The sequence below is a fragment of the Anopheles funestus genome, chromosome X (assembly GCF_943734845.2).
Source record: "Anopheles funestus chromosome X, idAnoFuneDA-416_04, whole genome shotgun sequence".
NCBI classification, from domain to species: domain Eukaryota; kingdom Metazoa; phylum Arthropoda; class Insecta; order Diptera; family Culicidae; genus Anopheles; species Anopheles funestus.
In genome coordinates, this window is record NC_064597.1 from 6,563,989 (window position 1) to 6,591,690 (window position 27,702).

The 27,702-nt window shown below is 42.4% G+C and overlaps 3 protein-coding genes across 4 annotated transcripts in view; 2 read left to right on the forward strand and 1 right to left on the reverse strand.

Moving 5' to 3' along the window:
* Nucleotides 1-27,702, reverse strand: part of LOC125768360 (uncharacterized) — a 74,772-nt gene that overhangs the window by 22,081 nt on the left and 24,989 nt on the right. Inside the window, exons 2-3 of the mRNA XM_049435910.1 lie at nucleotides 12,932-13,059; nucleotides 11,804-11,855 (exon numbers count right to left, since the gene is read on the reverse strand). The gene's annotated coding sequence lies outside the window, so the exon portion shown is untranslated. The remainder of the gene's footprint in view (nucleotides 1-11,803; nucleotides 11,856-12,931; nucleotides 13,060-27,702) is intronic.
* Nucleotides 300-3,135, forward strand: LOC125768347 (luciferin 4-monooxygenase-like). Its single transcript, XM_049435861.1, has 4 exons — nucleotides 300-963; nucleotides 1,036-1,246; nucleotides 1,319-1,667; nucleotides 1,788-3,135. Exons 1-4 carry the CDS (start codon nucleotides 835-837, stop codon nucleotides 2,776-2,778), a joined length of 1,680 nt encoding a protein of 559 aa, XP_049291818.1. The 5' UTR covers nucleotides 300-834; the 3' UTR covers nucleotides 2,779-3,135.
* LOC125768351 (uncharacterized) overlaps nucleotides 20,425-27,702 on the forward strand; it is a 108,579-nt gene continuing 101,301 nt past the window's right edge. The window contains exons 1-3 of one of the 2 annotated variants that reach the window (XM_049435875.1): nucleotides 20,425-20,686; nucleotides 22,567-23,206; nucleotides 23,396-23,468. In XM_049435875.1, the coding sequence (XP_049291832.1) occupies nucleotides 23,408-23,468 (61 nt within the window). In that variant the 5' untranslated portion in view covers nucleotides 20,425-20,686; nucleotides 22,567-23,206; nucleotides 23,396-23,407. Of the gene's footprint in view, nucleotides 20,687-22,566; nucleotides 23,207-23,322; nucleotides 23,469-27,702 lie in introns of those variants that run through there. The other variant, XM_049435884.1, reaches the window with a different exon arrangement.

Genomic DNA, 27,702 nt, shown 5'->3' on the forward strand with positions numbered 1-27,702 from the left:
GTAAATCTGTCAAATTTTGATTTGATTTTAAAAAGTACGGGCACGCTTAAAGCTTGCATTGAACTTTGTATACCACAAAAGTTGCACGTGCTTTCACAAAGCTTACATCACGCTGCACAGATGGCGTTACGCATGAACCAGAGCTTTACACGTGAAAGCCATTCAAAGTGAATGGTGTCCATACAAAAGGTTGTTGACCTATGTAACAGATGTTTACATCTATTGAAACATAAAGGGTGAGTTGGCTACGATGGCGATTATTAAAATTTATGCTAATGATACTTTTTTTTACTGAAAAATAGATGAATTTATGGGAATATTTATCCAAATTCAAAGACAAAATATGTGAAGTTTCCAAAATAATTGTTTGAATGGGTTTTGGAAATAGTTTTGTCGAGGGAGCAGCTACTGTCCCGTAATACTGTAACGTTTTTTTGCGAAATATTTTACGATATTTTTTTTGCGTAAAATAAAAAGAAATAATAAGACCACTAAGTAAGCACTGAAGGTCACTTTTTGGCGATAATAGCAAAAGCAGATCAAAGCATTTTTAGCAACACCTTTGTGTGATAAACTTTTGGCTTGAAGCAATGCAGCATAGGAGCAGCTTTGTGCACGCATTTGGACCAGTTACGTCGTGGGCTTAAGTTGGATAGGATTGCTAATCGATTGATTCAGTTTGTCATCGCGCACCGGGTGCATTTGATAGCGACCGCATCTGATAGGGGAGTGCTGTCGTCAGGCACAAAATCGCGATAGCTCCAGCAGGTTAACAGGTGTGAGCATTGTTTCCCTTCGGTACAGTCTCTTGCAAGCACCGGAACGTTACGCAGTATGTCGAGCAAGGAGAGTCAATTTATCGTAAGCGGTCCGCCGCATAAATCCGATATTACTGCAGGTTGTGCATCGTTGGGGACGTTCGTACGGCGTAAGCTGTTGCAGAACGGCACGGATATAGCATTGGTGGGTTGTTGCGGAAATAGTTTAGGCTTTTTAAATGGTGGATCACTAATGCTCAACATTCCTCCGTTGTAGATCGATGGTGTCTATGGAACGGAAGCTACGTACATGGAGTTGCTGGAGCAGGGAGCACGAGTTGCTGAGTGTTTACGGCGGGAAGTTAGCATACGAAGCGGTGACGTAATTGGTCTAGTATCCGAAAATCGCCTTGAATTCCCAACCGTACTGATCGGATCATTTCTGCTTGGTGCCACCGTAGCTCCTATCAACCTTACCTATACCGAGCGTACGTCCATCATCAGTCACTCCTCAACTTCAACTTCAACAGAAATTAATTTATTTGAATGTTGTTTTCCAGGTGAGTTCGTGCACGCTTTTAATTTGTCACGACCAAGGGTCGTATTTCTGTCATCCTTTGCTGCTGATCGGATAGTTGCAGCTGCGAACCAGTGTCGTAGCTTTGTCGAAAAATTGGTACTCTTCGGTGATGAGAATCTTTGTGAAAATGCGTCCACTAGTGTACCTTACACACTGATGGAACATTTTCTTGCTCCAGTTTCGTTTGTTAATCCACTTGCTTTTGATATTCCACCTACGAATGTGTATGAGCACGTAGCATTGATCATGTGCTCGTCTGGTACGACGGGATTGCCCAAGGGTGTTCAACTGACACAGGCGAACGTGATGGCGAGCGTAGCACTGACAGAGTAGGTATTTTTCTTTCTGTGTCTTCATTAAATGACATGGAAGGGCATACTGAAGGTGTCCGGTATATTAACTCCTCCTAAACTACTCTCATCTTCTCGTTTTCGTCTATCGCTCCACAGGGAATCATCGTCTCTAACGGAAGTGCAGGATCCAATGGTGGTGCTGTGTGTGTTGCCCTGGTTTCACGCATTTGGTTGTCTAAGCCTCATTAATGTGCTGTGCATTAAGGAGCGCATGGTTTCGTTGCCCAAGTTTGAGGACTTTCTTTACCTTGGTTGTATTGAAACTTATCGCTGTAATACCCTGCTGACGGTGCCACCGATTGTGCTGTTTCTAGCGAAGCATCCGCTCATCGAAAGCTATGATCTGAGCAGTGTGCAAACAATCATCTGCGGTGCTGCTCCACTTTCGCGTGAGACGGAGCAGCTACTCTTGCGACGATTGCCCCACATAGCGCACGTTCGGCAGGGTTATGGTATGAGTGAGCTTACGCTAGCTACCCTTATCCAGAGCGGAGACGATCACAAACCGGGCAGCGTTGGATGGGTCCAGATTGGGACACAGGTAAAGATCATCGATCCAAACACAGGCCGAAGCCTTGGCCCGAATGAACGTGGAGAGCTGTGCTTCCGTGGCACACAGGTCATGAAGGGATACATTGGAAATGACCAGGCAACACGGCACACGATCGACCAAGACGGTTGGCTACACTCGGGTGATGTTGGCTACTACGACAATGAGGGGGAATTTTTCGTTGTCGATCGACTGAAGGAGCTGATCAAGTACAAAGGTTACCAAGTGCCTCCCGCAGAAATTGAGGCAGTGCTGCTGACTCATCCGGCTATACTTGATGCGGCCGTCATCGGTGTACCGGACGAGGCAGCGGGCGAACTCCCGTTTGCCTTCGTTGTACGCCAACCAGATGATGCCGGTGCTGCCATCACCGAACAAGAGATAGTGAAGTTTGTGTTTGATAGAGCGTCGGCAGCAAAGCGACTACATGGTGGAGTTCGCTTCATTGACGCTATCCCCAAGAACCTTAGCGGAAAGGTGCTGCGTCGCGAGCTGCGAGAGTTGGCCGGTGCTGAGCATACGCGGGCCAAGTTATAAGCAAGGGGGCTTAGCAATGAGCTGATTAGATCGATAACTCAATTGTAACCCGGGGGTTCACGCAATGTTTGCTTAAATAAACTGATAAAGGGGCTATAAACCTGTTTAAACTGTATCAACAACCTACTTGATGGACAGCTGTAAGTACGCACCGTATGTATAAGACGAAAAGCGATTGAAATCCAATCTGAGAGTGCTGCTGTACCTGTATACTTGACCTCTTGAGCGCGATTCCAAAGTTCCACTCCTCACTTAGGGATCATTCAACTATTATGTAACACTGGATGGGGATGGTTACTATCAGCGTTACGTTTTGTTACACAAAGTGCATTGAAATTCCAAAATTCTGAATTTTGAATGCATTGTTTGAGTGAGTAGGATAAAAATTAAAGCATATTCTATCTCTTTCCTTTCATAAATTTCCTCATGATCGTCTGGTGAAAGCCTTCAAAAACAATTCTTCAACAGCAAGAGAACACTCACTGGGACGTCTTTAGCTTTTACTATTGGTGATCGATAGTATGAGTACATCAGACGAAGAGGAAATAATTCTTCATCTTTTTCATTCCATTCGTCCAACAGAAAAGAATCTCGAACTATTATCAATAACTCAATAATTACTGTTCCACAACTCAAAACTTCGAAAATAATCGATTGATTTTCTACTCGCGATAAACCTTCGATGGCGTTAACGATTCCTTGGATGAGAATTCTCTGTCAGATTTTTCACGATTGTCTTTAGTAATACTAGCATACTAGGCTTATTATGTCTATAACATTTAACTTGCAATATGTCATATTCATGCCTATCTTGTCATATATTACCTTTCAGGAGCGTTATAGACTAAAACCTAAATATTTGTGTATTATATGTACTTCAACGTCTCCCAAATAAGCTATTTCACATAAAGTTAGAAATATGTTTCCAAAAGTTTAATTCATTAAGTTAGCTTAAAGCAAGCAAAGTAGGAAGATATAAGTTTAATGTTTAGTATACATTTAAAAGTTTTTTTAAAGAAAAATTCCAATTCATTCTCTTTTAAATCTATCGAAAGAAAGAAAGAAACAAACTAAATGGAAATAAAAACTAGTATCTTTAAGGTAACTCACCTACCTAATACCTTCATTTCTAAATTTTATTCTTTTACAGCTGTTTTGTTCTATTCGCCAATCTATGACCTCCTCTGCCTAGGGGTTACGAAAAGCGAATTGGCGACCTGTGCGAGTATATGCTACGAAGATTTATGAAAGGCAATAAATTTAATTCATACTCGTTCATCTCGCTGAAGATTAATTACACTATCCCAGGAAACGAAGGGCTTTTTTCTGTGTGTCTGCCGGTGGGAGCGTGTCCGTTTGTGTGTGTGTGTGAGTGCTACATAATAAAAAAACGCCTCATTTCACGCGGATGCTGTCGCCGCTAGCGAAGAAGTACCCATCACAAGGACGACTTCCTTGTGGGTTGCGTGCATACATAGACTATAAGGGTGCTTTTTTTCCTTTTCTTTCTTTTGTGTAGGTGTTTGTGTGTGCGTTAGACTATATAAGGTGCAAGGTATACGTGAATACGAAATTCAGGTCCCGCAGACAACCGGTAACCTATTTTTGTTTTTCATCCTGGGTGAGGTGGCGATAGCTTCCTTTCGCTTCAAGGATGTGGCGAGTCGATTGTTCTCCCTGCTCACGAATAGCAGTAAACCCCCACGAGACCATTTGTTCTGGCCAACAAATTCTTTAATGTGACCGAAAGACGAACTGCTACCTGGGGCACACCTTAGGGTATGGCAAACCTGGCGAAAAGGCTCGGCCGGGATGGTTTTTGGCCACCATTTTGCTTTCGTGTCCACCAAAAAACACATTTGTATAACACATCGACCTGAAAGGATATGAAGAGCAACATTATTCCCGATAAAATACGGCAAGCTAGGCCTCACAATCACCATCAGAATTGCGTTTGCTTCTATAATATTCGTAATGTATGCGATTTATTTTCGCCAACCTATGTACTCTTGCTTCAAAAGGACACTATGGAATAGTTGAAAATTAACACACAACAAGTGTAGAAAATATAATTATTCGTCAAATCCAGATGGCTTGGCAAATTTTTGAGAATAAAAAAAAAATAAAAAATACATTTTTATAGCAAAATAAAACTTGACAAGAAGTTATGAATTTTTTATAGCAATAACGAAACATCTAAACGGCAAGATTATAGCGAAAAAAAATATACTACTCTGCGTAGTGTTACACACGAAAATCAATACATTGCATGCCAATTTGACCGTTTTTCGGAGATACATCACCCAGAATCAAATTATCGTCACAGAAATGCGAGTGGCTCTTGCGTGAAGAAGGAGTAGAATAAACAACAAGCAAACACACACGGTAAGTTCAGCTTGGGCGGGAAGAAACTGTCTACAGTGTACTACCACCTGCCAACGGAGAATCTCTGCTTCGACTGTGTAGCCTTTTGCCATCTATATTTGTTTTACTTACGTTCACATGTGTCCGGCGAGTTCGGTTTATCCTGGCCCGATAAGGAGATACGAAGCGACCGGTCTAAACCATTTTTCTATCAAATTCCTTCATTTCCGCTTCTGATTTTCCTTATATCGTTGTCATGCTCAATACAATCCCATTTATTTTGATCCCTTCGCCCTATTATCACCGCAAATAAAGGTAGTGAAAAAGCGGCCGTTTCAGTTTTTGGATGTTTCTTTTTTGTTGTGTGTGTCTCCTTCATCCTAACAATAACTATGGCTGAAATATCTCCGCGCAAAGTGTTTCGGGCAATGATTGTTTGGGTCCTGGTGTGTGTGTGTTTTTTATTTCTTCCTCACTGGGTAGAAGTTCTTCCTGGTATTAATCGAGTCACGTAAGTTCTTGCTGGGCCCGTTTTTTTTACTTCCAACTCGGCAAAGTAGCACATTAATAGCCTCCACTATGCTATTAATTGAATAGCAATGGTTATACTTGTGATTTATGCACGCCAATGTCCTTCATTCAAGGACTCTTTGCAATGCCTTTAACTATTGCAATGAAGCCACTTGAATGTCTGTCACAATGTGAAGTATATGCGATTACGATTTCAATCTGTGTCGCTTTTTTTTGAACGATTTTCCAAAAAAAAGACAAAAAATTGGTCAAATTATTGGTATTACCATGGTGAACGCCACTTCCGGCATGTTTCGAGCAAACTTGACGAGTTGTCTTGACGTCCCTAATCTCATACTTAATCGACTAGAAACAGTTTAAGCAGTGTGACGATCAATCAGCGCATTTCGCTAGTGTAGTCTGTTTATGATATTCTCATTGTTCCTCTTGGCTGTTGTCTCTCGGCTAATTAACAAACTTCGAAAACTTTGAAAATCCTCCACGTCTAGCACAGTCACGAATTTAACTGCTAGTTTTGGAGAAAGACACGTACGCCGCTAGTGCTACAGTTCAGCTTTAAAGTCAAGAATTTGCTTGTATACACAAAAAAGGGGAAGAGTACGAGCAAATATTATCAGTCGTGTCGGATAAGGCAAGGGTCGCAGCGGCGAAGAAGTTTCTGCTCGAAACCAGCAAAGAGTCCTTTAAAAGATGTTCAAGTTCTTAGCAACGACTTGGAACATTTTCTTGTACTGCAACTTGCAGCCATTGTGCAGAATGGTGAAATCGGCAGCATTTTGGTGCAGACACACACACACGAAACACTCGAGCGACATTCAACACAGGCATAACATTCGCATATATGGGAACGTTTGTTGTCATTGACATGTTTTCTAATAGGATGTTGCTACCTAGACACAGTACAAAAAGGAATGCTTTTGTTCCAAAATCTGTTATACGAAAACCTGCTATTAATAAGAAATATTCGAGAGAATTTAACCCCGTGTTTGTGCAAGTACAATGGAGCGAATGAGACATGCCTCGGCATCGGAGGACTTGTCAATTTTTTTTTTTTTTTGAAAGACCGACAACGTGCTATAGCCAAATTTAGATTGAGGGAAGGAATTGATACGTCCAGAATGATAAACAATTGGCAGACGATATTGTTCCGTCATGAGAGCGGTTAAGAGGCGTCCAACAGTATCAGACCAAGACTTAAGTAGGCTAAGTGGTTGTAGCGCGAAGTAAGTAAGTAAGTAAACAAAACTTGTTGCACAAAAAAAGGATAAAGAGCACCACAATGATTGGTGACTGGATATTGTCTCTCGAAGCATAATAATGTAAAAAACTGATATTGGAAGGGATTCTTCAATATTCCAGAAATCCTTGAGGATTCCCGGAAATCTATCAATAGAAACGATAGCTATGTGGACATTCATGAACTTTGAACAACAACAGCACGTGAATCTGGGGAACTTATATTCGATGAAAAGCAACTCTAATTCTAAACATCAAACAGCATCCCGAGAGCGGGTATAATGGCTTTGATGAGATAATTTTTTTTCTCCTGAAGGTATGATTATTTCGCACGATTCAAACTTCTCCCCCGTGGAAGAGACTGGTGTATTTACACAAATCATGTGTAAAGCGGATGGTTGGAATGAAAAGTGCAACATATTTGTATTCCTTCCGTGACGCTGCCCGGCAAACGCGTGACACGTAATAAAAATATTGAAAATAAATCCCACATCCCACATAATTTTCGCCAGTCAGAAATGACAGGGGGAGGGCGGTGGAAAATATCCCCCGCCGATTTCACGGAAGCTGGATGAGATTAATTTACCACCATAATTTTTCCACCTCGTGCACTAATTGAAATGATTGATCGGATACGGTGGGAAGTTGAGTGAAAAATATATGCCAATATCAATTCAATTATTTCCAGCGCTCCCACGAAAATCTACCCCAGCGTCTGTTCAAATTACATGCTTTCCGGCCACGTAAAAGGGCCCGTCCCCCGTCCCGCTTCACGGTTTTGCCATCAGATTCGATCAATAATTAACGGCAATTTAAAAAAAAACAAATTCCAACGTTTTCGGGCTTCCAACCGTTATGTATCGATAGTTAGCCAGTCTTTTTTATTATTTGCGTGCATGACGGTGTACAATCGTAGAAATTGACACGTTATTTGCGGCGGGGTCCACGACCCTATACACACATGCGGCCTCTATTGGCACGTTGACCCACTTTGTGTGGGTGTATTTTGAAGAAATGCTCCACACACACACATCCAATAACCATAAACAGCGCTGCTAGCCAAGTTTCTTACCATCTTGAGGTTTCCATCTGTTTTGCCGGAAAATGACTGTCCTATGTTGTCACCGTTTTCATATTACACTTTTGACTGAAGTATTCATGCTAAAACGGCCTATTCATGCTATTTCGCTTTGTACCACTTTTTTGTTCTCCTCCCCCCACCTCTTTACCCATCAAGGGGTGCTTTCGATTTGATTGTTATTTTTGTTTTTAAGTTTTTTTTTCCTTTTTTTTTAATTTATATGTATGTTCATGAACGACCAAGGGCAGCATGGCAGTGATGTCTTGGCCTGTCTATCGTACGGATGCTTCAGCCTCCATTCCTCGCGACCGGAACCGGAACAAATGAGCGCAACTTTATTGCAAACCTTGTATCGATTTTGCAATTTTGAAGTTCGCTATCATTGTCGCGCTAGCTTGATTTTTATATGCGCCATCTTGGTGGAACGATTTCCTTCGGTTACGGTCGTTCGCTTCTCCATCGCGCGTTGTTGTACACACACACACACAAAGCACCTTGGACGAGACGAGATAGCATCCAAATCGTCACATTTCATTGCCGGAGTGCAAAAAAAAAGGAACATTGATGCTTTGCTTTAACGTGTAATTATTTTTTGTTTGTATTCTCCCAATAACACACCCCGATATGGTTCGTTCTTTCCACATCAGGTTGATTATTGAGCGTATCCTTCAACAGCAATAGTCTGCATACTGCATCCGGTGAGGTAACACAAGAATTTAAACATTCCAAAACACACACACACACACCCACACACACACACACACACACACTCACATCGACTAATCGATGCTCGGCGTACCACCGTCCATTTTGGGGTATGCTTTGATATACACCTCAGTATCACAAACACTTCACACATGCATAGTAAACACACACACACGAGAGCGCTAGAGAAAAGCTGGATGTTTGGGATCGCTGCAAATAAATAGCACGTTCGCATACACGCAGCTTGTCACCGAAGGTGATTGATATGCTTTCGCTAGGTACACAAGCATTTCTGAAGGCATGCGAAAGAATGTCAGGCTGTACAAACACTCCTCGGGCGATGAGGTAAAGGATAACGTGATGATGGTAGGTCCTAGCCACCACGGTGCCCGGTTAGGTGTGCCGGGCGAACAGATAATCAAAGACTGTTGGGGTTATGCAGACGACAGCCGATCAACGTCTTCGTCTCGCCCCGGTCCTGGCAGGCAGATCGCTGTACGCATGTGATTTTCTTTTCCCTTTTTTATGCCCGGTATACTTGTGGAAGCTTACATCAGCTGCTGCTGTACTCATATTTTCAACGCTGCTACTAGCGAACCTAGCGGAAGCTGGGGCATGTGAGCCACCTTCGGTTTTTAGCAACTAAAAGTGAATAAATAGACTAAGTGAAATCTACCTAGCAACAGTATTGTGCGTAATTATATGTGAATATCGTCCTGAAAAGATAGTCATCGGCCTGATGAGGTCTGTGAGCGAAAATGGCTCAGCGAGACAACTCCAATCGAGAGTTTTGGATCACAACAATGTTTTGAAAGACTTTATTTAATTATAACAGACATATAGCTTCATATATTTTATAAGTAAAAACATTAGTGTAAAACAGTAAATTATTGAATGAATCACTTAAGGGGTCACAATTGCTCCACCTTCCACTACGCGTCTTGCAAAAGCTCTCGCAAGTAGGTGGTTGATTTTTGAACGGAATAACACGTGACATTATCGTAAGCCTTTTTTCTTCACTGATGCATGAACGTCAAACGGTACATGTAATGGGTGATGCTAATGATAAATAAGTGCGAAAAACCTCAAGCTTTTGTACGATTGCTCATCATCCTCTTAGCGGTTGGTTAAGAGGAACAGCGTATCTTTGTTTGTACATACAGTGAACGCAAAAACTATTCGTCTATTTGACTTTTTTTTAACATAAAACTTACGAGTTATACAGAATATTAGACAGAAATCATCTTCGGAGATTGTATGATTTTGGATATCTTGAGATATCATGAATTGATCCCAACTCTGCCACTAAATTACAAGAATCACCATCAAATCCTGAATTAAAGTAGTATTCCTACAATATTCATCGTCCACAGTGAACAGTTTATTGTCCGGGAAATCTTGGGAAAACCCAAGCATTAAGACACCTATGTTTGCTTGAGGAATTGAGGAGATGAGAACCAACCATATGTCCCATTACTAAGCAATAATTCCTACCAGAAGTATCCTCTACTCTGCTAGGAAATAGGAGAGACTATTCATAAGTTTTTAGTGAATAATACCAACCGCCAATAATGACTTTATTTGGTCAGAGGACATCAAGTAACTCAAAACAGTAATGGAAAAGGAGTGAGGAATTTTCGTTCAATTGAAAGAATTATAGATTCTAAGTGTTTCTTCACATCTTGGAAGAATACTTTTGTCCCAGCTTTAGTTCCAGTCTATTAGACGACTGTCCAGTCTATTAGACGACTCTTGCATCTTTCAGTATTACAATAATGAAAAGCAAAAAAGTTGAAAAAAATGAAGACTCTGGACTCTGGACTCTGGATTTAGACTCTGTACATGTCTCCCGAGCAGCTCAAAAGGGTCTCTTAGAGTTGTGATATATCTCCATTAGTAAATCCTTTCGTTGGTACAAGAAACAAGAATTAAAAACGCATCCCGGGTAAAGGCAAATTTTGTGAACTCGTTTGGCCGAGAAATAGAAGTAGTCAAAACTGCACACAGAACTCCCACCAATCGGGACTTTGATCTCTGGAGACTCTTTTTCGCACAAAAAATACGTCAAACACCATGTAGACGAACACTTTTTTTTCAAAAGGAAAAATAAGCAAATGATCACATCTCAAGCTTCTGCTTTTAAAGGATCAGAGTAAGTCACGAAATGATTAAGACGCCAGATCATATCAGCTTTACAGCATCCGATGGTATTTGGGGATAGCCACAAAAACAACGACAATTCACAGTCATGATCCAATAAGTCGTTGGATAACAAAACAAAACAAAAAAAAAACTCTTCCTTCGTGTTGGGTTTGGAATTAATTTCTGGTGAATGCCCTTTTTCTTTCCACGGATGAACCACGGATCTTGGCTTTCTACTTACTTGCCGTGTTACATTCTCTTGCTTTCGCAATTCAATCAAAATCAGTCTGTTTTTCATCGTTTTCTGCTTTGCTGGAGCGACCGATTTTTGTTTTGTTCTTCGTTTTTCCCATTTTCTTTCACCGCTTTCCAGCGCGATGGAAACACATTTTCAAATTTTCCCCATTGGTGTACACACACTCGAAAAACACCGTCAACCTTAGCGGGCTTTTCCAACACCTTGTTTTGCGTGTCTTCCGGTTCTTTTAATGTACCCTTCGTCACACAATGAGACCACTTTCATCGTTGCCGACAAGAAGCAGCTGCTGCTGCCGTACCCGGGGACGCATATATGCTAAACAACAAAGCAAACCATCCTTTATCCACTCGGTGCAAACTCGTCGGCCACATCTCAAGTGGCTCATCTTCGGCTAAAAGGTGTTTTTCATCGCGTTGCCACATCCGGTACTTTCGTCGAATAGAATGTATATTTAAAACGAATTTCACTTTGCTCATAATTTACTCCCTAACACTTTCGTATCGTGCCCGTCAAGCATTTCACTACATAACCCATGTCATTTTTGTGCCGGTTCCTGTATTTAGCTGAGTTGATACTTTAGAGTAGTGGAAAGAGCACAATTTTTGACCATTTCTGTTTTTAGTTGCTTCTGTTGCTTACTTTACAGCAAACAAAGCAAACCACCCGCCGAAAGGGTAAATGTAATGTTAAATCTTATTTCTCCTTACCTTTAGCTTGTGGAACCTTGAGGAATGGTTTGGTCATCAGAAAAGGGCAGCACTGAAAGTATAAATGTTGAAAGCGTTCATTAGATGCTTAAAACGAGAAGCAAAAGAAAATGTTGTCACAAGTGCGTTATTTCCCTCAGTGGTTCATCATCGCACGTGTAGAACACATTTGAATCGGAAAATTGGACCGAGAAACCGACAGGAATAATAAGCGGTCAAGATTGTGTGTCGTTGTTTTTTTTTGGTTGTTGTTGCCTTGTTCATTCTCCTTTCAAGCTACTTCCGTACCGTTACTAAACGACTGTGGAATGTGAACCATTTACACGTGCGTGTATGTAATGGTAAGGGCATTCCATACGGTTCGTTTCCCACATAGAAATCTATCATCAGGTCTTCGCCTGCCATTGCCATCATGCTGTGCGCAGGTGAACGTCGAAGGACATTTCCTGGGATTGAAGAGGACCATCAAGTACGTGACTGAGTTCCTCTTCATATCTTGGCGTAACGACCTAGTGTACTAGACTTATTTTTATCGCATTAGACAGACAATCCAGCTCTGTCGGATGAGATTTTGGTACCGATCCTTTTGTGTCAGAGAGTGAAGTCGCTACCAACTATCAGGTCACGTGCCACCTGATTGAGGAAAGGTTTTAATGTTTGTTGACTAGTTGACTACTAGTTAATTTGCCTGTTTACAGCGCTTCACAACAGAATTACCGGGTGTACGCTTACTCCAGCAAACCCGCTCTGTACTCCTGCTTCGGAAACTCGAATTCAAAATTCCCAAATTCCTTGGGAGAGGCCTCAAACAATGTTTAAGTTTTATCCATTAGCAGGGCTTCGGGCTGAAGCGTGAGTCCGATAGAATTGGATTGAGAATCAATGCCACGAGGACAAAGTAACTGCTTGCCTGAGGCTCTGACCGTGATAGAACCCGACTTGGAAACAGAGTATCAGTTGACGGCGACGATCTCCTTGGTAGGATCGTATCTTCAAGAAAGCTGTGCCTACTATGAGCTCCACAAACTCCTGCGATCGTACGATATATCGCAAACTGATAGGAGTTGCTAGGAGAGTCTAGGAGTCCTAGACTATGCTACGAGTCCTGGAGGACGCCAATGCACTCACCTCAGCAATGACTCAGATGCCGGACTCAGACCTCAGACTCCTCAAGGAAGGTGCTCATCAGCGACCCGTTCGGCATGAGACGTAGAAGAGCACAGCGAGCTCGTTGACTGGATCAGGTGGAGTCGAATCTATCGGAGAGAGAGAGAGAGAAAGACAGGAAGATGCGATTAGTGACTATTTCAACTGCGCCCGATACAAAATAATCCAGAGATTGAAGATCTGGGGAGTTTAGAGATCAATGATTTGGACTATTTGCAGTTTGGTTTTCATTGAGTTAAAAACACTAAAAACTACCCACAGATTCCCAAGAATTCGCCATGGGTATTTCATGTCAAACGTATCTAGTTTTAAGTACCTAAAACTACACCAATCTAATAAAGATCCAGGGTTTGACGACCGAGCTTACAAACCCCAAATGCTTTGGAAATTCAATTTAGACAACGCTGACTGTGACGCTGACTGACTCTTATGCCAACCCTGCAATAACGCTGCGTTACTCACTAGTAGATCTTGTACAGATGTAGCTAGACATAGAGAGTTACATATGCTTGAAATTATAGAATAATTTAAGCGTCTACGCCACGCTACTTTTGCACCTTCTGCTACTTCGAAAGCATGTTCGGTACGGAAGACATGTAAGACAAAAAAAAGATATAATGAAATTATGACAATGACGACAATGATAATGAAATGCTAATGATGATGGTGTCAGTAGTGATAGCGCGGCGGATTTCCATCCTCGATGATGTAACTGATTGTGACGATGGGTTTTTTTTATGGAATTAATTTAAGCGTTGTTACGCATCCAGCGTTCTGTTTCCATGGGCATTTCGGCATGGAAACGGAAAACAGACGCCTCTCGTGATGAAAATGGAAAGAAACGCTTAAATACATCACATTTTCCATAGCATTGTTCGTGCTAACTTTCATTAACTTTCATATTTCATTAATTAAAAATATTCATTACCATTCGGGACAACAATGCAGAACATTGCGTGTGGGATAAAGATATAATTTAAAGAGCTTTTCTTCTTTGTTGTAACGATCCTACAATTCTGCCATTTTCGGTCTACTTAAAGAACTTATTTATACTGCATAGTCCAGTGCTGTAGACCCGATTTTGGTACCGGTCCTGCAGTGTGACAGAGCAGAACAAAAGCGATGCAATAAATCAATAGTTTCTCTCGTGTTTTACAAAATCAAGCATATTGTCACCGTTTTGTTTTCCTTGTGCATTCGATTCGAGCAAATTGAACATTATTTGTCACTTTGTTTGGTTGGATTTGAATTTGTGTAAAAACTGAAACGAATAAAACCTAAATCTGTAACCTGGGGCGAATTTCGTTAGCTGACGGTTTGTGATGGCAGCAAGAACAAATAAAAGAGAAAAGTTTTCACATTCCAATATGCAGACGGCAACCATGTGATGCTTTTGACAAGTGAAAACTTTTGATTTTTTTTGTTGTAAAGCGAAAAGTTTTTAGTGAAGTTTGTGTGTTTTTCTTCTCTTTGGGTGGCATCCTGGTTAGAGAAACTTGGTACAAATATCGGAAACTATATTCAATAGTTGTGATTATGCTGTTTACAATAGGAAGAATAGCTAACGAAGGTAATAATAGCGACCAAAGTCAAGGATATACATTAATCTTTAGTGAAATAAAACGTTTTATAGCGCAATTTAAATTTATATAAAATCCACTTTTATCAAAAACCCATCCGTACGCTTCATGTTTTGTCCTTGAAACAGATGTTTCTTCAATCTTTTATATGACTGAAGCTTGTCAGGATCTTACCATAGCTTATCATGTAGGAAACTCGTTATAGGGTAGGCGGTCCAAATAATTACATCGATTTGCATATCTGCCTCTGCAAAATTCTGCCACCCTTCGTGGCGCGGTGCCGCACCCCAGCGCTCAAAAAGAGTATTTTTCAGATGAATATTTCCTTTCCGTAACTAGGTTGAGCCAAAACCACCACCGAAAATCAGCTTAAACCCATTCTGCAAAAGACCACGACCATGGTATGCATGTGCTGGTCCGTCGTCAAGTTTTACTTGAGCTACCGGTTCGGCGTCGGAGCAACAACCGAGACGTTCGTTTCGATGATAATTAAAAATGCTAATTTTTCCTCGGTTCTGGTTCCGGTTTTTCTTACGGCGTGGAACCGAAGGATGCAGATTGAGTGAGGGAACGACGTGCGTAGGGATGCTTACGGTAGTGAAAGCCTGACTATTAAATTATGAAAAATTTATATGATATGTTTTTTTCTCCTGCTTTGGTGTGAACTAGATGGATTGTATAGGCCACGGCCTAAGCGTTTCGCTTCATGCATCACAGTTGTGGGATTGAATCTGATCGTGACCGGCCTTCTGTTTTCCTTTCGTCGTAATCCGAACATAAGAAGGTCGTATATTAAGCCACGCGGAAGATTCGATTTATAAAACTCAATTCAGCATCAAGAGTTTTTATGAATCCTTCACTCACTCTTTTCCGTTTTCACTCACTCACTTGCGCCAACTGATGAGTCACTCTTTAGCGTCTCGAGTCACTCATTAGGAGTGAACAAACGGTCTGTTACTCAATTTAGATTTGAAAGACTCCAAAGAGAGAGCGAGAGTGATTTAAATCCAAAAAGAGTAACTCTTATTGAGTGATTTGAGAGTGATTCGCCAGTCGGCGCAAGAGAGTGAGTGAGTTAAAATGCGAAATGTTTTTTTTATGAATCTCAATAGAGTGAGTAAAAGATTCAAATCCAATCTTTCACTCTGTTTCAACTCTCTGAAAAGAGTGATTATTTTCATCTCTAATTTGTAAGGACTTTTGGAGCAAATGACGCACATTTCAATCAACTTATAAGCAATCAATGATTATTTTTATAAAAAAATTAAATAATAACATACACCTTTTAAGTCTATTTAATGTAAAATAGTTACTTCGAAAGGAAATATTCTCCAGGAAGGTGGTTTTGCTGCTCGTTTCTACTGTTACTGCTTCGTTCAACTTCATTCCACACTGCCACACTGCCACAGTGAAACGTTCCCCACCTTTGGTGAAGCATTAAAAATCTATTAACCCTAACTAGTGCTCGTCAAAAGTGAGAAGAAATACACATTCCCATTGCCCAAGTGTACTACGCAAATTGGACACTAAGGATAAAAATGTGTAAAAAAGTGAAAAACCCATTAGCACCGAGGTGTAACACTTACGGGAACTTGTTTACATTACGCGCATCAGGCAGTGAGGTGGGTTAGAAACGTAGCTCGCGAACGATAAGACGGTGTGGTGTGGCTAACGGTGTGTGAAGTGTGCTCCGATACATCATAAGCATCATATCTGGTACAATCTAATGCATTCTTGCTATTTTTATTGCGCATTTTGTTTGCTTCATTATTATGAAAGCAGCCGTAATATAAGTCATCTTTTTATAGATTTTTTTGGGTCGATTATTCTTTGTTTTATTTTATTAAAACATTATTTTAGAATTGTGTAATTTTTTGTTACAAAAATAAATATTTGTGATTTAAGAGAAGAAAAAGAAAGCCATTTTGGTGTGATCAACGTTCTCACTAAAGGAAAAATTGGCAAGAAGCAATCCAGAACATGCTGTGTTGTTATTTAAAACATGCCTTTTTTGCAAACTGAAGAAACTGATTATTACGGCATCTGTTTCAGCACAAAAGTGACCAACGGCGGCTGTATTTCATTCGACCAGCACAATCGACTGGGCGCCTCCATCGCGCACTCCAAATGGAAGCAAAAACCTCGAGTGCCTAATGCACGCGTGTGAAGCACGAAGCCGAGTGGGATAAAATGCGACGAAACAGGGTCACCAATACACGCCTAACAGCTGTTTCAGACTTCGCTGCTGGAAGGTAATGATGCCGGGATCTGCGTTGAGCAACAGGGTTTGAAACCAGCGACGATGGGTTTATAAAAGCGCTCGGTTTTCGGGGGTGGTTCGGGAGGGTGATTTTCCCGACGGAGGAGGGGGGTGAGGTGGGGAGTGAAAGGAAAAACTTCCAGTCGTACATCTACCTACGGTTTCGACAAAACCGTCGGTCGTGTAGTGCGCAGGCGCCCACACCCTACCCTATCTCGTTGCTGTCCTGGACGAACGACCCACCCACCTGGTGCTCGTTTTGCCATTCCGTCACTCGGCCCCGATGGACGGTCTGTGTGAGTGACCGTTCCGGTCATACGTCCTACGCTGTATTTTGTTCAAACCAATGCTCTCCCTTTCGCCCCTCTTCAACCGTTTGAAAACTGCACCTCGCACCCAGGTTTTGCCCGATCAACAGATTGAGGAGCGCAACAGTAGCGCTGAGAGTATGACTTCCTGTTTTATGACTCTCACAAATGGACATTATGCGCTGTCTCGTTCCATTCGCTTTTCGGCATCGGCAACAACCTACTCACCCAGCAAGCGTAGGAGCTAATATTGAACAAAATATGGCGGGGGAGTAAGAAAAAGAAAAAAACAAATATAACATTTTGCAAATGGCAATAGACGCGAAGAAGACTTCTAACAGGAAGTTAGAATTTTCGCAACAACAACAACAACGGGGAAAAGACGAAGAAGAAATAAATGAATGAGTGGCAGCCCAGAATATAGCTTGGGTGAGAATAGACTATCACAGATGCATTTTATACCATTTGCACGCGTGTGCGTGTGTGTGCGTGTAAAGGATGAATGAGAGAAATGCCGTGAGCTCTCATCGAGAAAAACCCGGAAGCAGGAAACGGATGAAAATGAGTTTTGTGAGCGAAAAATGAAAACTTAAACAGTTAAACTGTCGTTTCCAGGCGAGGCAGATTTAGTACGTACCGGGCCGAGACTGACGCAGCTCCTCCCCCCTCCCCCCCCCCACCACCCCTGTGTGTTGGTGTGTTTGGTAGCCTGGCTGTCTGTATGCGCGTACGGGAGCAGAGCGATTCGGGAAACGCACGGCGAGAGGAAAATTAAACCCACGAGCGAGCGCCAAAAAAAAAAACAAAATGGTGGGGGAAAAAAAAGGACACACATATCACAACATGCCCCGTCGTCTGGGTTCGTCTTTCATTCGTGCATGTCGTCTGGTCCTGACCTGAACACTGAAAATGCCATTTTGTTCGTGTGTTTCGCTGCGTTTTTGGGAACCAACTGCGAAAAGGGCATCCAATGGATGGATGTGAAATAAAACAAAAAAACAAGCTCTAACAGTTTGAGGTGAAGGATGAGAAAACCTCAACTCAGTGCTAAACATTGTGGCCTTGAAAGAAAGAAGAAAAAAAAGGAAGATAACAATGTTAATAATTAAAGACGGAATACACACGCGGTTTGCTTTTTGCGAAAAGGGATAATAAATCGGTTGCGATTGGTGCACCGGGCGATTTGCCGGGGTGATATAAAACGATACGGTTCACGAACTCTTGTGTCGTGGGAAAACGAATGCTTAGCTGACAGCTGGGTTCAAAGTGCATGCAAGTTAGAGAGCGCTGGCTTCAGGATGCAACAGGATATGCGGGGGGTAGGTGGTTTGTGAGGAAAAAACCAAAAAAAAATCCAACAGAAAAGCTTTCCATCAAGGCCGCCGAACAGACGAAACAGGGATACACAGGTGTGCGGTGTTAAAATAAAAAAAAACGCTAACTAAAACAGAAGCAAATGTGGCCAGGTTTTTGTAATTATATTTTGTTATTTAGCCCCCTTTAAGGAAGATTGGATTTGCAGGGCTGGGTAAAATTTGGATATTGTTAAACGGAAAAGCTAATAAAAGAAGAACAACCAAACAAAAAAAAGGGTCATCGCCATCGCCACTAGCAAAGCTGAAAGGGTAAAGGATTCCATTTTGTAGCAACCCAACGAATGGTAGGAAGAATGTATCGCCCTCGCATTGGGCGACCACCTGGCCACCGGGAACCCGTAAGGAAACTTTGGTTCCCACACCGATCCGATTCCACCACCGAACGATTATCCTTTTTTCGGTGTAAAAAAATAAAGAAAAAAAAAGTTTTTTAATTTTTTTTTGTATAAGTCACCACGCCTCGTACCCGAAAACTGAATTTGGGGTTTTGTTTTTTTTTTTTGTCTTCACAATTTCACGAAATCTTAGACGTAGAAATAGATATTCAAGATTTGCTTCAAAAAAGCATAAAAAATTGTGTGAATTTTCAACTATCGTTGCCGTTTTACTACGTTGCGCTTCCGGGGTGCTTCAGTTAAGCGGATATTTGGGATTATTTTTGGCAGTTTAGTCTTGAGATTTGAGGTCGAAAATTATTTCCCCCCAAACAACAAAAAAACTCCTCTCTTCTCTAGGTCTCAAGGTTAGCAAGTTTTGGGATCAGTTTAAAAGGTAAGCATTAGGAATCATTTTGTTGTTTTTTTTGTTTTGGGTAGGTTTTTTTAGAATTTGTTAGGGATACCGAAACCTACCCAATGGGGAATTTAGCATCCCATTTTGCTAGGCAAGATTTAATGAGGTAAAAGTGAAACAAGTCGAATAGAGGAACAAAAAAAAACAATTTTCAACACTTAATGCAACAGTTGAGTGCCATTTAACGGTGGAAAATTGTGTTGGTATTAAAGGAATCGTTTTGCGGTTAAGTTTAGGGGGTTTGGATTGCTTTTTTGTTTTTGTTGTTTTCTGCATTATCGCAGATCGTTTGCGATATTAGTCCTAAACGGCTGCATTAAGAGTATTACTACTCTTTCTTTTTTTTACAAATTAAAATTTTTCGTAAGCAGATTATTGAAGTTAAAAATAAAATTAGAAATTCAAAGTTTTGAAATCAATCCTAATAAATATTTTATTTTACTGTTTTACAAAAAAAATAAGATAAATAATATTTAATTATAACTTTATGTAAAGATTCACATAAAACAATTAAAAATAGAATAGATAATTAAAGTCTTATTTTCATATGTTTACCAGCTGTGTGTAGTCGCACCAGCGTTAACTTTGTACTTATTTGCCTTGAAGTTATCTGGCAAGCAACATGTAGCATTCTGGCATAGGAGGGAAGCGAGAAAAAAAACCTCAACCCACCCCCCCTTAATGCAACAGTTTCTGCTAGTGTTTGCTAAAAGAGGTGATGAAACTGTTGTCGGTCTGAACTGTGTTGAGCTTTCAGTTGAACCCGAAGCGTCCTTCGTTACCTTCGTGCGCGAGAAAAAAAACATCGTGAGCGACTGGAAAGAACGAGCGGGTGGCACTCACTGGAACTTCCAGCTCCAATTTCAAGCAAGAGTGGTATTTATTTTGATCCGGTCGCGGCCTACCATCTACCCGTGGCATGAGCGGCAACTGGAAGAGAACTCATCTCATAAATACGGACTTTTGCTCAGCAAGGAGCGAGTTGGGGAGAGGGAGGGGGCTGGAAGGGGAAGGGGTAGGCTATGGAAATCCTCCCCCACCAATCCTTCCCCTAGAGCTCATACCGCCAGACGTTCGGGCCGAGCAGCGAACGTGTGCACCTTCCGTTTTGGCGAAGGTTTTTGGCTGCCGACAACTGGTAACCTACGAGCTGCTCAGTAAGGACAGAGTTGTTCGATGGTTTAGATCGAGACGCCCGTATCCGAGCGAGCACCCTGTCGCAGAAGTGGCCGAAAGCAAAACCGTAGTAGCACCCGACCAGCACCAGCTGCAACCCGATCGAATCTGATCTAGGGCGAATCTGACGTTAGCGACTTTCAACCGCATCCGCACCTGGTTTGGGGAACAGGTCCCCACCCCTTCCAGCAAAAATCCCATCCTTGCACCAGATCGACGGCAAAGTGAGTGTGGACCACATTCTAAACCTGCCAGAAGAAGCACGGTTTTGCTCACTGGACAATGTTTGTGGATGCGAGCCTATGCAATAGAATAGAAACTAGGCTTTTCACTGATAGTGGATCAGCGAAGTGATAGATAAAATACTTTTTTATCATCGTGTGCGAATGTTTAGTTATTTGCAAGTTGCAAAACAATACGTGATCATGTTGGTGCCATAAGTAATTGGAACGACGCAACAAGCGGAATCACACCAGTAAAAAACGTCCATCAAAATTTCTGTGATCTCAACACGAAGATCAGCATTCAGCAATGTTGTTTTTGTTTTGTGATCAAGTTATTAAATCAACATCAATCACCAGAGTTTTATAGTTGTTTAATGTATCCTGTGGACAGGCAAAGTTTAAACTACAATCTTGGAACTTTGATAGTGTAAAGTGCTCCATAAAGTTTAGTGAAGTTCCTGTTACTTGGAAGAATTTATAGCATTTATAGGAATGTAGTATTTTACAAAAACTACAGTTGAAGGTCATCTAGGCAAAGAGTTGAAGGAATGATTTTTTTTTATCTCATCAAGGTGATTTTGCTGCTATCAATACGTCCAGGCCGTTCTACAGGAATACAAAAAAAAGATGAATGTACTGGTTGTGGATAGTTCTAGAAATGGGTGAAGGAAATATTGTTTTTTTTCTATTCTGATTACTAATATCTCTCAGCATAGCTGTAGTAGCTATAAAGCGAAAAGTAGTTTGAAGAATTATAGCAAAATACTTTCCTTGAAGTATTTTATCGTTTACTTTCTATAGTTTAATTCTATAACAAGTTAAAAAATGGGTGAAGGAAATGATATTTTGTATTGTGATTACTAATGTGTCTCTGCATAACTATAGTAGCTATAAAGCGAACGATAGTTTGAGGAATTATAGCAAAATACTTTCCTTGAAGTATTTTATCGTTTACATTCTATAGTTTAATTCTAAAAACATGTAAACAAGTGCTGTCAATTTTCTTTAGTGTTTTGGTTCACTAACTGTCAACACTTCAAGTTCACCTGTATAAACTTTTACTGTTATGGCAAAAATGATCGCGACTGCATGTGCCATTGGGTATTGCAAATTTGGCTGAATACACATGAAAAACAAAACCATTTACTTGAAACCATGCGAATAACAATCGGCAATTTAGCTTCATGATTCATGTTGCAAAAGTTTGAGACGGTTCAAAAGGTATAATGTTAAGAGTTAACCAAAATGACGGTCAATGCTATTATGGCACAAGGTGAAGGAAGAAAAACTTCTGAAACACTTTGAGTAGCAAAAAAACAACAACAACAAAAAAGCTAATAATCGAGAGCAGCATGCACGCAAATGTTGAAGCAGTACCATTGATGTACGTAGTGTACGCGAACTATTCGCATAATGACTCCGCACGAATATTACGGGAGGTGGTTCGTTCAAGCAAATTTCCACACAAAGACGAAGGAGAGAGAGGGAGAGAGAAAAAAACTACAAAAACATTCACGTTTGGCCTTTAATTATCAGAACCGTCTTAAAACACCCAAGTATCATAACCTAACCTTGGCCCCGGCCAAGAACTTACACGGGACGTGCTTCAAAGAAAATGTTTAACATCACCATGGTAGAATCATCGGAACAGATTGGTACGTCCAATTCCAAGTACTAAGAAATGTTTCTACAGGAATGAAAGCTACTCCACAGAATCGTTGCGTTTACTCCATATTTTTGCTATAATAGGACACCAGCGTGTCACCAACCCAAGGAGCAGTATTACTTGAGGTTTATAGACAGTTTTGCATTAACATTTTTATAGCGAATTTATTTCCCACTTATAATACATACATATTTCAATCTTTCTTTCACGACAGTCGCTGTTAAAACAATAGCAAAAAAAAAAACAAAAAATCCCTTTTTGAAATCAGTGTCTGCAAAGACTGCAACGTTATTGCCTGGTGACAAATCCAGTGAACAAGGGTTTTGAAACCTTTTTTATGATTTTTTATTAATCTACCATTTTGTGTGAAAATCAACAAATCGACAAAGTGCAACAAATGCGAGTTGAGTAAAAGTGTTTGTATGTGTGTGTGTGCGCGTGTGAATGGAGTTACAAAACCAAATGTGTTGCAGCGGATGTTCGCATAATGTGTACTACAGGCTGCGATCAGTTACGATGCACCGTTTGCTAGACTAATTGATCAACCCAACTTTTTTGCGGGCAGTAAAACGTTCGTGTGAGATAATTCACATTGTGTTCTACAATTTGTGTACAATCATCTTCAACTAGCTCTTCTATCAAACGTCCAACTATCATACGTCATATTGTGCAAAACCGGTGTTGCGGGGGAAAAGATAAGTTCGCAGCACTAGAATAATTGTTGTGTCAAAAGCTGTAACGCTTCAAGCTGCGTTACGCCGTTCAAACGATACCCGATTGTAGTGAAACATTTCTTTTTTGTGTGTGCGTATAAAAAAAGTGCATGTGCAGTGCTTGTGTGCGTGTGTGAGTGTGTAAGTTCTAAATGTCCGACGGTGTTTAAGTAATATCCTGGCAGTGTCGCATCCTTTTTTTGGGGCGGTATACATATACACATATATATATGTATATACCATTAAAAAAGGGAACCCGAAAAGGATAACGCTTGCACAGGTAGCGGGCGTAACCGAGAACGTAACGCTTGCTAACTATCTAACTTTCAGGTTCGCATAATAATGGATAGAATTTGGATAACATTTTTGCTATTGATTATCGCCATCATTTACGGGCAAACGAGTAAGTACAGGCAACAGTTCTGCAGTTGCAGAGCCAAAAATATACACCCGCTTATCCGCTTATGTGTTTTTTTTTATATTTTCCTCCCTTCCTTGTTGCACCCTTTCTATATGGGGAGGGGGGGGGGAGGGTCAGGAGTGCGGAGAAGGGGTTGGGAATTTTTTTGTTGTATTCCATCATGGGTGTGGGAAGAATAAAATGTAGAAAACAGAGGGAAAATAAATAACCATGAAGGTGGGACGCGGTTGGTAGAAAGTTTACCATCCCCAAAGTCCCTCGAGGGGATATTTCGATTCTGTGGTGAGCGGTCAGCATGCCAGTGGTGAAACTCATCACACATACAGAAACACACACACACACAATTCTTATTTTATACGTACACAAGCATAGCATGAGAATAGCATCCTTCTGTGTTATCTTTCTTTCACTCGCACCATCATCCCTCCAATCGTGTTGCTCGTCCCCCGCGCTTTCAACAGTTACACCGCACCAGGCACAAGGAGTCTTTTCTTGAGTGGTGTCCCGAACGATACAGTGGGAAAACGTCTTATCGCTCTTCCGTTTATCCCTTCGCGTACGGTTCTCGTGCGTTGTTGGTTTCTTTTTTTTTGGTTGTTGTCTGTTCCCTGGTCACCTCTTACGGGCAAAGAAACCCTCCCCCCGCTCCCCTTCTCCCCCCCGTTAGGAGTCAACTTTCAGTTTTCCTCCTCCACAAGAAGCCCGGAACGGTGAGTGTGTCTCTTCTTTTTCTTTGCCGTCTTCTCCTTCTTCTTATTTGGTTTCTTGGTCAACTTCTGAACGAGTGATAAAAATGCCTTCAGCCTGAAGTACGCAAGCAACACCGTCGTAGGAAGCAGTGTACACATATGGGTGGTGGGAGTAAAGAAAACGATGATCGCTCGAAGGGGTTTTGCCAGTGTGTAAGAGGATAAAACGTGGAAACAGTGACGCAGGTGACGCATGTGACGTGTCTGACTGACGTTGCCCCTTCGTTAGACAATCGATTGTACCTTGTCTAATATAATGGTGGTTAAGGCGTCGCGCTACAGTTCATATCCTTATCAGCGGTTTCGTCGTTCGTTCTCATCTTAGCTTCTTTTCGTACCTTGACGCCGTATCCTAACACCCAGGATGGAAGGTGAGGCGACGTTGTACTACTTCCATTAGTTTATCTTGCGGTTCAGCGGTGTCTTTCCGCTAGTTTCCGCTAGTTCGGTTTTCCAACCGCCGCCCCCCCCCCCCCCCCCAACGCCCCCGGCCAAAGTGCGAAGGTGTGTTTGCTGTGCTGTGTACTAGTGATGGGTTCTCGGAATCGCAACCACGGCTCCGAACCGCTTCTGAGCATAGCAACTCCGGCTCCGATTCCGGCTAGGTTAAAACCACGATTCCGCCTGAAGCCGTCCGGAGCCGTTGGAGTCGTCGGAGCCGTCTGAGCCGTCCGGAGCCGTCCGGAGCCGTAGGAGTCTTCGGTGTCGTCTGAGCCGTCCGGAGCCGCTAGTCGGCAGCCGGAGCCGCCCGGAGTCGTCCGGAGCCGTCGGAGCCGCCGGAGCCGTCCGGAGCCGTTGGAGTCGTCGGAGCCGTCGGAGCCGTCTGAGCCGTCCGGAGCCGCTAGTCGGCAGCCGGAGCCGTCCGGAGCCGTCCGGAGCCGTAGGAGTCGTCGGAGTCGTCTGAGCCGTCCGGAGCCGTCCGGAGCCGTCCAGAGCCGCTAGTCGGCAGACGGAGCCGCCCGGAGTCGTCCGGAGCCGTCGGAGCCGCTGGAGCCGTCCGGAGCTGCTAGTCGGCAGCTCCGGACAGCTCCGGCTGCCGACTAGCGTCTCCGGACGGCTCAGACGGCTCCGGACAGTTCCGACGGCTCCGGACGGCTCAGACGGCTCCGGACGGTTCCGGCGGCTCCGGACGGCTCCGGCGGCTCCGACGGCTCCGGACGGCTCAGACGACTCCGGACGGCTCCGGACGGCTCCGACGACTCCGGGCGGCTCCGGACGGCTCCGGGCGGCTCCGGACGGCTCCGGACGGTTCCGAATTCGGAGTATTGCAACTACCTTCCGGAGCCGCTTCCAAAATTTATGGAGTCGTTCGGAAGCGATTCCGTTTTTTTGTCGACCCATCACTACTGTGTACTACTCGAGGCGAAGCAGGTGTAGGCTCGGCCACACTACCGAAAAGCAGCAGGGTTTTAGGAGCTTCCCTTTATCCCTCGTTAGACGTGCCATTGTTACTCGTACCGTACCGGTTGGAATATTTCGTTGATCATTGAGCTTCGTTCGTTCGTGCTGGCTTGGCTGAGTGGTGTCGGTTTGGTTTGGTGACGTGCATACACACACACACACTCGACAACACTCCTCATTGCAAACCCACCCGAGAAGAATGTCAATACTGTTAACATAATTTTTATCCTTTTTTCCCCTAATGGTTATCTTCCACCACCAACACAACACCATCGGTTGGTAATTCTTCTACTGCAAAGAAGCTTTTTTCCGAGCAGAAAAAGAATTATTGTTTGTCATTTAAAAGAACAAACAAACAACACAACTTTAAACAGATGAACAAGTTTACCAACAAAAACAAATACGATTTAATTTCTTGGAATGAGGATACTTTTTAGCAAGAAATCACTGTAATCAACAAACGAATGCTGTTTTCTAAGGCTTGCTTAAATGTCACCGCAAGTTTGAATTGCGCCTTTTAGACAAGGTTTTTCCAGTTTTTTTATTCAGCAAAAACTTTACATGAAACAAACAAAAAAATAAAAAATAAAAATACACCCAAGGAACTCGTCACGGTTGGAGTTGGTATTTACTTGAGCCGCGTTGATGCCACTACTGTCCTCTGGGGGATGATCGTTATCATCACCACCATTTGCTAACGATTGTCACTACCGGACCGTACCCTTATGCCGTCTCCACTCTTTACCGTACTGTCAAGTACCACATTGTTGTCACATTGATGGTTTTGCTTCAGGAGGGTTTATTTAAAAAAAAAAATAAACCTGAAGCTACCAACGGCAGCAATGTTGTCGCTGCCCGGCCGATGTTTGCTGTTCGGCTTGCCGGTAAAGGTTGCCTGGTTCGAGGTGAAAAAGGTCCTGTGGAGGAGGTGTGGTAGGAGGGAGTGAGTCAACGAGAGCGAAGGCGTAAAGAAAGTTTGCTTGTTAATCATACTCATTTTTCATCCAGTGCCTATCAATCAGTGGTGCTTGTCGCGGCAGACTGTTATGATTATCGCGATTTTAGTAATGAGGAACAAACAGCCAGGGACATGGGAGGAAGGTGCAGGGGTGGCGAAGTTGAAGTAAGCTGCGGAACGGGTTTAACGAAGGTATCGTAAATGAGCTGATGTGATAACAGGAAAGGGAAGGGAAGTGCGGTGGAATGAAGTGGTGAAGGAAGATGTTTGAAGGACCGAAGACGTCGCATTCTTTCCAACAATTGCCGCAATCGCGGGCTGTGGAGTTGTTCTCAACAATTCTTCCCGGCCTGGCATGCTGAGTAATGTAGTGATGGCGAGAAGCGAAACGATTGTAACTTTTCCGATTCCGGCAAGGCAACATTTTTCCCTTACTGCACCATCCCCCTCCCACTGGGAAGGGGGGAGGGGTTCCATTTTCCACCCCGAAAGTATGCTACCGGGTACACAGTACTGTGACGAGATGTCCTGGTAAGCAACAGTGGAAGTTTTGTTTTTTTTGTTTTTCGAGCTCATCCTCCAAGTGGAAAATGGAATTGTTACGCGTAGCATACACACATCGACACGCGCGCGCACGCGCCTTCAAATGTGCTGTGCGAAAACAGAAAGGAGCAAAGCAAAGAAAAAAAACACATCACCCAACGCTACCCAATTTCTATCATATTGTTCTCCGTTGCCAGAAAGAATCGGTTACTTTCCATTTGCTGTAACAATTCCAATCCAGCACAGGGTTTTGCCTTTTTCTTTTTTGTTTGTGTGTGCACCGTGTTCTGCGAAAATCATGGAGCATATCGCTCCCTCTAATGGTGGTGATAATGGTAAGGAAAGAAGAATTTTTCGTACAAATTTTATCTGTTCCTTTTTTGTTTTTGCTCCTCGTTTTCCCCTTTTTCACCTCGATCCAGGTCCACAAACCCCTGTGTGCGCTAGAAGCTGTTACACATATTCTTCTACGGGTGCTTGATCATGCTGCGAATTTGTTTCATTGCTTCAATTTCTTTGCCTCACATCAAACGCTTTCTACATCGGTTATTGTGATAAATGTTGT

Excerpts from the sequence above, each read along its gene's own strand:
- LOC125768347 (XM_049435861.1), top strand. The coding sequence starts at position 835 with ATGTCGAGCAAGGAGAGTCAATTTATCGTAAGCGGTCCGCCGCATAAA. Across the intron at positions 964-1,035 it reads ACGGCACGGATATAGCATTG|ATCGATGGTGTCTATGGAAC; the intron begins GTGGGTTGTTGC and ends CCTCCGTTGTAG. Across the intron at positions 1,668-1,787 it reads GCGAGCGTAGCACTGACAGA|GGAATCATCGTCTCTAACGG; the intron begins GTAGGTATTTTT and ends ATCGCTCCACAG.